The following is a 13,029-nucleotide window of genomic DNA, read 5'->3' as shown; positions in this document are numbered from 1 at the left end:
AAAAAGTTGCCTCGCATATCGCGGCAAATTTTGCCCATGCTGATTTTTGTGGCCAGACCCCCTAATTACCATGTTCATTTTACAAAAGTTTTCAGGTTATGAAAGTTTGAACATATTTCTGTGGGTTTTTTCAGTTATTACAGTTTTGATAATGAAGGTGAATTGCCCTTTAAGCTGTGAGCCTAACTTCTCCCAAGGGACCTCCTTATCTAAATTGTTACAATTACTTATTTGCTAATCTCAAAATTGTTACAAAATTATGTTGTTATCTTCTGCTGTGGCTGTTCTGGGCTCTCTGCCAAAAGCCAGTTAAGTTAGAAACTTTGTATCTTTTTCTGGCTGTTCAGTGCAGAAAAAGTCGGGACTTTTCAGTACAAATGCGGAAGTGCGGGTTGTGCTGTCAAAAGAGGGAAGAGGGACTGTCCCACTGAAAATGGGACAGTTGGGAGGTATACAGTGGAGTAAATAGAGTGTGCCAGGCACCCCTGCAAAAAAATCTTCAGGGGAGGGCGGGGCTGAGGCGGGTTGTTTTTTTTGCAGGGGGGCCCGGCGCACTCCAATCCCCATCCTCCTGCCCACTTCCCATCCCGCCTCCGCCCTGCCCACGTTCCGCCTCAGCCCCACCCACTCCCACCCTGACTTGTGTCCCCCTTCATCGCCGCAGTTAAGAGAGAGGGTTTTCTTAGCTATAGAGGAAGCAGACCGCACTGCCCGGGACCCCCTGTTCCCCAGGCCCCCTGCTACCACGGGGTCGGCTTCTTCTATAGTTATGCCACTGTGTTGAACCCAAAGATTTGGGTCGCCTCCAATGCAGAAAGGACGTTAGAAATGTGACTAAATGAAATAAGCAGTTTATTTCTGATTTAATCAATAAGGTCAGAATGTTCGGTCAGCAAAGGGCGCAGCTTATGGCTCAGAAAAGCAGAGAAATAAATGTGAGCCCCCCTGTTCCGGAATTTCCCACTGAATAAGGCAGCGCTGCTCCAGTTTATCCCTGCGGCAGACTGTTGCCTTTACAGCTTTAATCTGGATATTAAACAGCTGATTGTGGAATCACGTTGCTTCCCCATCTTCCTCCCAGTTGTACATGATAGATGCCACAATGGGTGGCGGCCGTTTCCCAGAATTCCAAGCGACGGCGAATACCTTTAACTCCTTAATGCAGAACACTGCACAGAGCAGGCGAGGATCCGGCGTCTCGTTTCTAATTACCGCCTTTCTTCCCTCCCCCCTTCTCCTACTGATCCTGTGGTTCTTATAATTAGTTACCTGGGGCTGCAATCCAATTTGATGTGATGACAAGAAAGTGATCCATGAAAAAGTAATAAGTTAAATCCAATTTCAGCCTTCCTCTAATTAAATGCACAAGGAACTAATGAGTCAAACCCTAGCATTCCAGTGATAATGGTAATTAGTGAGGTGGGAGTCACTTTCTTTCTGAACGTTCAAGGTGTAAGGCGCGCAGCAAAATGGCAGGAACACTGTTAATTACACGTGTCACTCGGTTATCAATTTACACGTATTTGACCAGCCGAGGCGGCTTCCTTTGTTTTAATTTCATTCTGCTAATCATAACATTATCTGTGATCTATTATCTACAGCAGGCCTTGAAACTTTCCTTCCCTCTCGTCTGGAGAGCAGAAAGCCAAGGGCCACATTAGACTGGGATGTTGCTGGGGGGGGGTGCCTGCTCCACAGCACAGAGATTGAATTTTCTGGATAAAGGGTTTCCGGATAATGGTTCTAATAAAGTTTGACAAGGTGGGTGGTAGAGTCCTGCACGGGTCAATTTTTTGGAACCCGTACCCGACCCGTACCTGCAACCTGCATTCTTACCCGCTTGGTCCCGCAAGTACCTTATCCGCAACCCGGACCCATGACCATCAAGAATCATGAAGTGCTGTCATTTTAAACCGGAAGTGACATCATCGGAAGTAGACATGATCAGAAAAAAGTAAATATCGCTATTGAGAAGACCCGTGTCTATACCCACACCCGGAACTTCTACCCACAGCCCGCAGGGTTCCGCAGGTTTGTGCGGGTAACCCATGGATACCCCACCCGCTGAAGGACTCTAGTGGGTGGCACACTTCGGTCAGATGGGGGAGGAGGTCAGGGCCCACCGGGGCTGCCACATCAGCGCCCCCGCACCGCCCCCAAGGCCCACCTCCCAAGTCGCAAACCCCCCTTCCCGTTCCCAAACCCCCCCTCCCCGTTCTCAAACCCCCCTCACCAGTTGCAAACCCCCCTGCCCATTCGCAAACCCCCCTGCCCATTCGCAAACCCCCTCTCCCCATTCTCAAACCCCCCTCACCAGTTGCAAACCCCCCTCCGCATTCGCAAACCCCCTCTCCCCCTTCCCATACCCCCTCTCCCCCTTTGCAAACCCCCCTCCCCATTCCCAAACCTCCCTCCCGCCAGCACATACCTACTTTTCATCTTTACGCGATTGGGTCGGGGGGGGGGGGGAGGTGAGGCTCTGTGGAGCGGGTCTGGGCCTACGAGGGCTGGGTCCCACCGGGTTTTTCCCAGCATCCCGCCAGCCCAGCCATGCAATTTACTAAACTGTTGAACTACAATTCCCAGAACCTCTTGATACTTAGTTAGCACTGCTGTTGAGTAGCCCTGGGGCTCCAGTGCTGAATTAGGACAAGGTTGTGCAGGTGTGGGACATGACAATACAACAGAAAAGATATTAATAATGCAGGTGTGCGATCCATTATCCAGAAACCCTCATTCTGAAGGGCAGTCTCCCATAAACTCAAATACGGTAAACCATCACATTTTTAAAAACGATTTCCTTGTATTTGATCCCAACAAAGATACAATTCATTCTTATTGGAAACAAAACCAGTTCATTAAAAGTTTAATTGATTTTCTAGTAGACGTAAGGCATGAAGATCCAAATTACAGAAAGATCCCTTATCCAAGAACCCGACCTGCCCCCAAGTCCCGAGCATTCTGGATATAACACCTGTAGTAATATGACTGGGTGGAAGCTGTGAATGCTGGAAGATGTAGTTCTGCAACTTCTAGAGGTTTTGACTAAAGGAAAGTTTTCCCACAGATAACACTACACTTCCCATAATGCATTCTGATCCTCCAGCCATTGCTTCTTGATTGTGAGTGAGATTTTGTTACACCCCCTACACAAGAATCCTGTAACTGCTCCCAAACAAGCGGAATCTTCACTTCCATGACAAGCGTCTCTTACATATTACAGGACTGGTCTATTGCCCCCACCCCGGGGGAGATGGAGAATAAACACACGCCCAGGGGGAAGCATTTCTTTCTGTTTTGTTAAGAGAGATTTCACCGCCGGAGCTTTCATGGGATTCAACAATGGACTCCCAGTCAGTGGGTCACAACCAGGTCATGGAGGGGTCAATTCCAGCACAATCTTGTACTCTCACAGACAGGCTTGTACTCTCACACACAATCTTGTACTCACACACACTCTTGTACTCTCACACACACTCTTGTACTCTCACAGACACTCTTGTACTCTCTCACACTCACACACACTCTTGTACTCTCTCACACACACATTCTTGTACTCTCACAGACAGGCTTGTACTCTCACACACAATCTTGTACTCACACACACACTCTTGTACTCTCTCACACACACTCTTGTACTCTCTCACACTCACACACACTCTTGTACTCTCTCACACACACACACACACACATTCTTGTACTCTCACACACAATCTTGTACTCACACACACTCTTGTACTCTCTCACACACACTCTTGTACTCTCTCACACTCACACACACTCTTGTACTCTCACACACACTCTTGTACTCTCTCACACTCACACACACTTGTACTCTCACACACACACACTCTTGTACTCTCACACACAATCTTGTACTCACACACACTCTTGTACTCTCACGCACACTCTTGTACTCTCACAGACACTCTTGTACTCTCTCACACACACTCTTGTACTCTCTCACACTCACACACACTCTTGTACTCTCACACACACACACACACACACACTCTTGTACTCTCACAGACACTCTTGTACTCTCTCACACTCACACACACTCTTGTACTCTCTCACACTCACACACACTCTTGTACTCTCACAGACAGGCTTGTACTCTCACACAAAATCTTGTACTCACACACACTCTTGTACTCTCAAACATAACCTTGCACTCTCACACACTCACACACACTCCTGTACTCTCACAGACAGGCTTGTACTCTCACATACTCACACACAACCTTGCACTCTCAAACACTCACACACAATCTTGCACTCTCACACACAGGCTTGTACTCTCACACACAATCTTACAATCTTGCACTCTCACACACAATCTTGTACTCTCACACACAATCTTGTAATCTCACACACTCACACATCTCGACACTCACACACAACCTTGCACTCTCACACACAGGCTTGTACTCTCACAAACAACCTTGCACTCTCAAACACACACACAACCTTGCACTCTCACACACAGGCTTGTACTCTCACAAACAACCTTGCACTCTCAAACACACACACAACCTTGCACTCTCACACACAGGCTTGTACTCTCACAAACAACCTTGCACTCTCATACACTCACACACAACCTTGCACTCTCACAGACAGGCTTGTACTCTCACAAACTCACACACAACCTTGCACTCTCACACACTCACACACACTCTTGTACTCTCACACACAGGCTTGTACTCTCACACACAATCTTGTACTCTCACACACAATCTTGCACACTCACACACAACCTTGTACTCTCACACACAATCTTGAACTCTCACAAACAACCTTGTACTCTCACTCTCACACACAATCTTGCACTCTCACACACTCACACACAACCTTGCACTCTCACACACAACCTTGCACTCTCACACACTCACACATAATCTTGCACTCTAACACACTCACACACAATCTTGCACTCTCACACACAGGCTCTCTCCCTGTCTCTCCTTCTCTTTCTTTCTTTCACAATCAATTACCCGGAAATGAAAGCAAATGTATCGGGGTCGGGTAAGATTCAATATTCCAGTGGTCGGATGGGCTGAGAGCGTCGGTACAAAAGATCAGTAGGAATGCCAGCGGCTGATGTGGGCAATGTGGCGGTACAACTAATGGGCTACTAGTTGCCATGGAATAGTACACTGGAGCTGTACTGAGCACTCACAAGCTGTTCTTTTTTCCCCCTTTATTTTCTGTGTAGTTGGAGGAGACTGCGGGAGCGATGAGAAAAGAATGGGCAGTCATTTGAATCAGTGAGTGACAGACTGGGCTAGTTCTCTGTATACATTAATAAATTTGAATTTTAATTGTGTCTCTGACTGCAGGAGATGCTCCGGCACTTTAATATGTACCAACATTTGTCAGTGTTACAGAATGTGCAATGTGGCCCTCCTGTGCCAACCCCGGCAACACAATTCCCAGTCTGACAACGGAAACCGTTTAGTCTGATCCTTTCCACTTATTTGAGTCCTGACAAATCAGCTCACAGCCGAAAGGTCAGCGCTGCGATATTTCATCCTCTCGACTTATTCCTGAGACGCCGGCACAACAAACGAGACGTTTTAGGGATCTGACACCGGGGGCCGTTACTTGTTATAAGTGTCCCTGGTGAATGACTATTAAACGCCATCGAAACGAGCAAATAAAATATTTTTGGAACTGGTGATTTGCATGTCAGCGTTCTGCAGTCACATGCCAGTTCTGTGGGCTCCGAGACTATAAAAACTATAGGGGGGACCTGGGGGAGGAAAAGTCCTGCTCTCCAGCTTCCTCTCTAACTGTCACATTCCCACACAGGAAATCCTCAGATATTCTATAGGGGCTCAGCACTGATGGATGGACGATAGATATTGGGGTAAATTTACTAAAGCGCGAAGTGGCTAACGGTAGCGCAAATTCGCCAGCGTGATGTCATTTTGTTACTTCGCCGATTTACAAACGGGCACTGGCGTAAATTCGCTAGCGAAGTGGACCTACTCTAGCGCTACTTCGCACCCTTACGCCAGGCGAAGTTGCACTATGGCGAAGGGAGTTGCGGATTTTCATGAACGTTACCTCTTGCGCCAAACTTGCCTTCGCCAACTGAGACCAGGCGAAGTGCTATAGAGTAGATAGGGCTTGCTTCAAAAAAGTTTACGTTTTTTCTAAGTCCCAAAAAACGCTGGCGTCTTTTCCTTTTTTAAGGGTGATAGGCTGAAAAAGATTGTACATTTTTTTGGGGGTACCCTCCTTTCCCCCTACATTTTCCTAAAATATGGCACCTAATCTATACAGTGGGCACATGTATAGGGCAACATAACAACTCTATTTTATTTTATGAAGGTTTCCCAGGCTTGTGTAGTGTAATGTATTTGCTGCTACATATACGTCCATTGTACTTTAACTTGGCGCCGTATGCAAATTAGGCATCGCTAGCGTAACTTCGCTTTGCTTGACGAATTAATGCTAGCGCAACTTCGCTACCGTTCACCTCCCTGAGAGCAACTTCGAATTTTAGTGAATTTGCGTATCGCTGGCGAAACTACGCCTGGCAAAGTGCGGCGGAGTGTGGCGATGCTGTCGCCGACGCAACTTCTTAGTGAATTTGCCCCATAGAGAGAGAGAGATAGCGTTAGAGAGACAGAGAGCGAGCGATAGATAGATAGATATAGAGAGTTAGTTAGACAGAGATATATATATAGAGAGAGAGAGAGAGAGAGAGAGAGAGAGAGAGAGAGATCAATAAAGACAGAGAGATATAGAGAGAGAGACACACATATAAAGAGCTACAGACAGATATAGAGAGTTAGAAAGACAGACAGTAAGAGATAGAGTTACAGAGAGCGAGAGATAGATAGATAGATAGATAGATAGATAGATAGATAGATAGATAGATAGATAGATAGATAGATAGATAGATAGATAGATAGATAGATAGTGGTGTGAAAAACTATTTGCCCCCTTCCTGATTTCTTATTCTTTTGCATGTTTGTCACACAAAATGTTTCTGATCATCAAACACATTTAACTATTAGTCAAAGATAACACAAGTAAACACAAAATGCAGTTTTTAAATGAGGGTTTTTATTATTTAGGGAGAAAAGAAATCCAAACCTGTGTGAAAAAGTAAATGCCCCCTGAACCTAATAACTGGTTGGGCCACCCTTAGCAGCAATAACTGCAATCAAGCGTTTGCGATAACTTGCAACGAGTCTTTTACAGCGCTCTGGAGGAATTTTGGCCCACTCATCTTTGCAGAATTGTTGTAATTCAGCTTTATTTGAGGGTTTTCTAGCATGAACCGCCTTTTTAAGGTCATGCCACAACATCTCAATAGGATTCAGGTCAGGACTTTGACTAGGCCACTCCAAAGTCTTCATTTTGTTTTTCTTCAGCCATTCAGAGGTGGATTTGCTGGTGTGTTTTGGGTCATTGTCCTGCTGCAGCACCCAAGATCGCTTCAGCTTGAGTTGACGAACAGATGGCCGGACATTCTCCTTCAGGATTTTTTGGTAGACAGTAGAATTCATGGTTCCATCTATCACAGCAAGTCTTCCAGGTCCTGAAGCAGCAAAACAACCCCAGACCATCACACTACCACCACCATATTTTACTGTTGGTATGATGTTCTTTTTCTGAAATGCTGTGTTACTTTTACGCCAGATGTAACGGGACGCGCACCTTCCAAAAAGTTCAACTTTTGTCTCGTCGGTCCACAAGGTATTTTCCCAAAAGTCTTGGCAATCATTGAGATGTTTTTTAGCAAAATTGAGACGAGCCTTAATGTTCTTTTTGCTTAAAAGTGGTTTGCGCCTTGGAAATCTGCCATGCAGGCCGTTTTTGCCCAGTCTCTTTCTTATGGCGGAGTCGTGAACACTGACCTTAATTGAGGCAAGTGAGGCCTGCAGTTCTTTAGATGTTGTCCTGGGGTCTTTTGTGGCCTCTCGGATGAGTTGTCTCTGCGCTCTTGGGGTAATTTTGGTCGGCCGGCCACTCCTGTGAAGGTTCACCACTGTTCCATGTTTTTGCCATTTGTGGATAATGGCTCTCACTGTGGTTCGCTGGAGTCCCAAAGCTTTAGAAATGGCTTTATAACCTTTGAAATTGAACTCAGATGTGATAAACCACAGTTAAGTTATTTTTTAACAAGGGGGGCAATCACTTTTTCACACAGGCCCATGTAGATTTGGAGTTTTTTTTCTCCCTTAATAACGTAAACCTTCATTTAAAAACTGCATTTTGTGTTCAATTATGTTATCTTTGACTAATAGTTAACGGATTTTGATGAGCAGAAACATTTAAGTGTGACAAACATGCAAAAGAATAAGAAATCAGGAAGGGGGCAAATAGTTTTTCACACCACTGTAGATAGATAGATGAGAGAGAGATAGACAGACAGATATAGAGTTAGTTAGACAGACATATAGATATATATAGAGAGATCCCTCGACTTTCTGGCAATAATCAATCAGTGGAAAATGCACACGTGGAGCACACTTGGTTAGTGTTTGGCACCAGAGAGAAGGAGATAAGAAGTCAAGCTGCCAAACATGGTGGTCTATTTGTGCGCATTGCTATGGGGGAGCAGGGCTGTTCTAGAGGTTGTTAGGGAGAAGGCCCGTTTGGTTAAGGTTTGAGTTTCAAACTCCTTTTAATCTGCAACCAGTTTCCAAGCTGCCCCCAGTCATGTGACTTGTGCTCTGATAAACTTCAGTCACTCTTTACTGCTGTACTGCAAGTTGTAGTGATATCACCCCTCCCTTCCCCCCCCCACCAGCAGCCTAACAACAGAACAATGGGAAGATCTAAGAACAGCACACAATAGTAAAAGCCAAGTCCCACTGAGACTGATTCAGTTACATTAAGTAGAAGAAATAACAGCCTACCAGAAAGTAGTTCCAACCTAAAATGCAGGCACAAGTCACATGACTGGGGCAGCTGGGAAACTAACAATATGTCTAGCCCCATGTCAGATTTCAAAATTAAATATAAAAAAAACTGTTTGCTCTTTTGAGAAATGGATTACAGTGCAGAATTCTGCTGGAGTAGCACTATTAACTGATGTGTTTTGAAAAAAAACATGTTTTCCTATGACAGTATCTGTTCAAAGTCTTAAAGTCGCCGGTTGGGAACCAGTAAGAAGCATTGTGCCTTTGTCTCTGTTATTCAATTATTATAATCAGACTGCCTATAAATAAACTGCCTGCTTCAGCCAAACCAACTGCCCAACTATGAACCAATATCCCTGGACGCGTGTTCCATGAATCACAAGAAATCTAGTATCTAAGGACAATATCTGCTCATGTATGAACAGCTTCAGACTCTTCCTCCCCTGCCGTTGTTATTTCCAGCTCCACGGTGAATGCCGCCCTCCTCGCTGTTATACAATATGTGAGCGGGTTACACAACTGTGCATTCCTGCCATTCCCAATCGCCAGATACTAACTGTCAGGAACAATATTTTGTATGAAAACAAATCAACAGAGAAGAGACAGTAAGCCGCCCCGAAATGTTGTATCTGCGGAGGGAAACAACGTATGGCTTCTATAGGTAGAACAACTAATATGCAGAGAGGGAATGCTGGGTATAGAATATATATATATAAAATATATAATATATATATATATAATACACAAAAGCCATGAATATCCTGTAAATTATATCCTTATAAACGGTGAGTTCTGATGTCATCAGTTATAAACGGTGAGTTCTGATGTCATTTCTGTCACATGACTCACTGAAACTTGTGTATTATAATAAATAAAGTAACCCCAGTTGTAAAATATGAGGATATTAGAAGTTACCTCGGAGTTTCCTGACCTGTATAAAAACACTCGGCCTTCGGCCTCGTGTTTTTATATGGTCATGAAACTCCTCGGTCACTTATAATATCCTTATATTTTACAAAAGGGGGTACTTTATTCACTATATATGAATTAAGCAAAGCAATTCAGCCTGGCTCAGAATACTCCTGTACTCAGGCCCCATATCTTTAGCTAAAAACAACACCAGCAGGAGACTCAACTGATGGATCAAATAAAAAACATGCAAAGGCATAATTACAGGTATGGGATCTGTTATTCCGGAAACCGTTTATTCAGAAAGCTCCAAATTACAGAAAGGCTGTCTCTCATAGACTCAAATATCAAATAATTTAATTTTTAAAAATGATTTCCTTTTTCTCTGTGATAATAGAACAGTAGCTTGTACTTGATCCCAACTAAGATATAATTGATCTTTTAATTATGGGTTTGGGTTTATTTAATATTTACAGGTTTTTCTTGTAGACTTAAGGTATGAAGATCCAAATTACAGAAGGATCCATTATCTGGAAAACCCCAGGTCCCCAGCATTCTGGATAGCAGGTCCCATAGCTGTACCAGATACCTCCATGAGGTCACTCAGACATGAATTCCGCCTCATGTCATTCACTTTTATACTCATCCTAAAATACATAAGACATGTGACTAGCGCATGAAACAAAGTCGCATTTTATGCACTAGTCACATAATCATGTCTTTTAGTATCAGTATTCTGCACATCATCATCATCATTTATTTATATAGTGCCGACAAGATACGCAGTGCTTTATACCCAGTGAGAATATTCCAAACCATTTGCAGAAAAGCAAAACCAGTTCACCCCAATAACATCATTGCCATTTTAACAGCCAGATGGATGCTGGGAGTTGTATCTCCCGTTATTAATGCTGGGAGTTGTATCTTCCGTTATTAATGCTGGGAGTTGCATCTCCCGTTATTAATGCTGGGAGTTGCATCTCCTGTTATTAATGCTGGGAGTTGCATCTCCCGTTATTAATGCTGGGAGTTGTATCTCCCGTTATTAATGCTGGGAGTTGTACCTCCCGTTATTAATGCTGGCCGTACAATAGGAACACCTTAAAGTGCAGAGAAAGCTCCTTACCTGTAGGGATGGGTGTTTGTCATTCCTCTTGTTGGCCTTTATTCCACTAAATGGTTGCTGGTTTATTAATAATTGTCGGGCAGCCTGAAGAGCCTGAAATGAGAGAAAGGGTATAGCTTAGAAATTCTGGATCAATCCCAGGGAGATACATAGGGAATAAAGTACCCCCTCTTGTGAATTATAAGGATATTATAAGTTACAGAGCAGTTCCATGACCATATTAAGGCATGAGGCCGAAGGCTGAGTGGTTTTTATACAGATCATGAAACTCCGAGGTAACTTCTAATATCCTCATATTTTGCACCAAGGGGCACTTTATTATAATACACACGTTTCAGTGAGTCATGTGACAGAAATGACATCACTACTCACCGTTTATAACTGATGACATCACTAGTCACCGTTTATAAGGATGTAATTTACAAGATATTCGTGGCTTTTGTGTATTATAATTATATAATACTGAACATTAAAGAAATCCCTAGAATAAGAGCTGCTGATAATGAACAAGAATGTTGCGGGTGGCAAGTATAAAGAGCTGAGAATGTATTGGGTGACACTGGGTTTGGTATATATCACATGACATCTACTGGGGGCAGGATAAGGTTTCTATACCTTCAACAACAGCCCAACGTCAGCAAGTACAATGCTACGCAATATGTTGGCGCTATATAAATACATGTTAATAATAATAATAAAGTAGGGGGCATAGGGCTAATAGCACAAAGAATGCATTTACTGGAGACATTGTGTGGTGCCCAGCTTGCCACCTTCTCATGTCACCGGAACAGGGGAGGGTATAAATGGCCCTTCTTAAGCTCAGACTGAGTTGGGCCCGGGATAAGAAAAGGGCAGGGAAAGGCTCAGGAACCTCCCAAGCAGCGCCTCACTAGTATCATGGGCTTCTCCAGCCTTTATTGCTCTAGCCCTTGTGTCTAGCCTCACTGTAAATGACCCGCATGCTTCTAAGACAATTTTACTTCCTAGTATACCTGACCCTTTAAATGGCATGCAAAGTCAAAAAAAATAAAATCCCATTTTTACTTTCTTTAATGAAAAAGAAATCCATCTCCAATATACTTTAATTAAAAAATGTGTACTGTTTTTCCTGTTTTATTATTACAGAGAAAAGGGAAATCATTTTTAAAAATTTGGATTATTTGGATAAAATGGAGTCTATGGGAGACAGGCTTTCCACAATCCGGAACTTTCTGGATACTGGGTTTCCAGTTAACAGATCTCATACCTGTACTTTCAAATGGCAGGGGGAAGGCCCCCTCACCTTACCTCCCAGAACTCGAGCAGTTTTGTTTGTTTCCCTGTAGAGCAGCCGGCGATAGTGTAGAGATTTGTATCCTCAGACCCAGTGCAGTCTGCATATTCTAATTATTAATCAGTCTTGCTGTATTGGCTTCTGGCAGATATTAATTGACTTTGTTTTGGGTGTAGTAAATAGTCTCTGGGAAGGGAATGTGACTGTGGGATAGCAGGTATAGTAGGGAGAGATGGTGTCTATAGTAACAGTGGATAATAGTCTCTGGGAAGGGAGTGTGACTGTGGGATAGCAGGTATAGTAGGGAGAGATGGTGCTATAGTAACAGTGGATAATAGTCTCTGGGAAGGGAGTGTGACTGTGGGATAGCAGGTATAGTAGGGAGAGATGGTGCCTATAGTAACAGTGGATAATAGTCTCTGGGAAGGGAGTGTGACTGTGGGATAGCAGGTTATAGTAGGGGAGATGGTGCTATAGTAACAGTGGATAATAGTCTCTGGGAAGGGAGTGTGACTGTGGGATAGCAGGTATAGTAGGGAGAGATGGTGTCTATAGTAACAGTGGGATAATAGTCTCTGGGAAGGGAGTGTGACTGTGGTATAGCAGGTTAGTAGGGAGAGATGGTGTTCTATATAACAGTGGGATAATAGTCTCTGGGAAGGGAGTGTGACTGTGGATAGCAGGTATAGTAGGGAGAGATGGTGTCTTATAGTAACAGTGGGATAATTAGTCTCTGGAAGGGAGTGTGACTGTGGGATAGCAGGTATAGTAGGGAGAGATGGTGCCTATAGTAACAGTGGGATAATAGTCTCTGGAAGGGAGTGTGACTGTGGGAT

General features: G+C 43.9%; 1 protein-coding gene across 17 annotated transcripts in view; it reads right to left on the bottom strand.

The window, feature by feature from the left end:
* The window catches only part of foxp1.S (forkhead box P1 S homeolog), a 629,350-nt gene that overhangs the window by 144,647 nt on the left and 471,674 nt on the right, over positions 1-13,029 (bottom strand). For all 17 annotated transcript variants that reach the window (XM_018259715.2, XM_018259719.2, XM_018259717.2 and 14 more), the window contains one exon: positions 10,921-11,013. In XM_018259715.2, coding sequence (XP_018115204.1) covers positions 10,921-11,013 — 93 coding nt within the window. The remainder of the gene's footprint in view (positions 1-10,920; positions 11,014-13,029) is intronic.

The sequence above is a fragment of the Xenopus laevis genome, chromosome 4S (genome assembly GCF_017654675.1).
Source record: "Xenopus laevis strain J_2021 chromosome 4S, Xenopus_laevis_v10.1, whole genome shotgun sequence".
In the NCBI taxonomy this organism is placed as follows: domain Eukaryota; kingdom Metazoa; phylum Chordata; class Amphibia; order Anura; family Pipidae; genus Xenopus; species Xenopus laevis.
The sequence above is the reverse complement of the archived record's forward strand: the minus strand, read 5'-3'. Positions and strand labels throughout refer to the sequence as shown.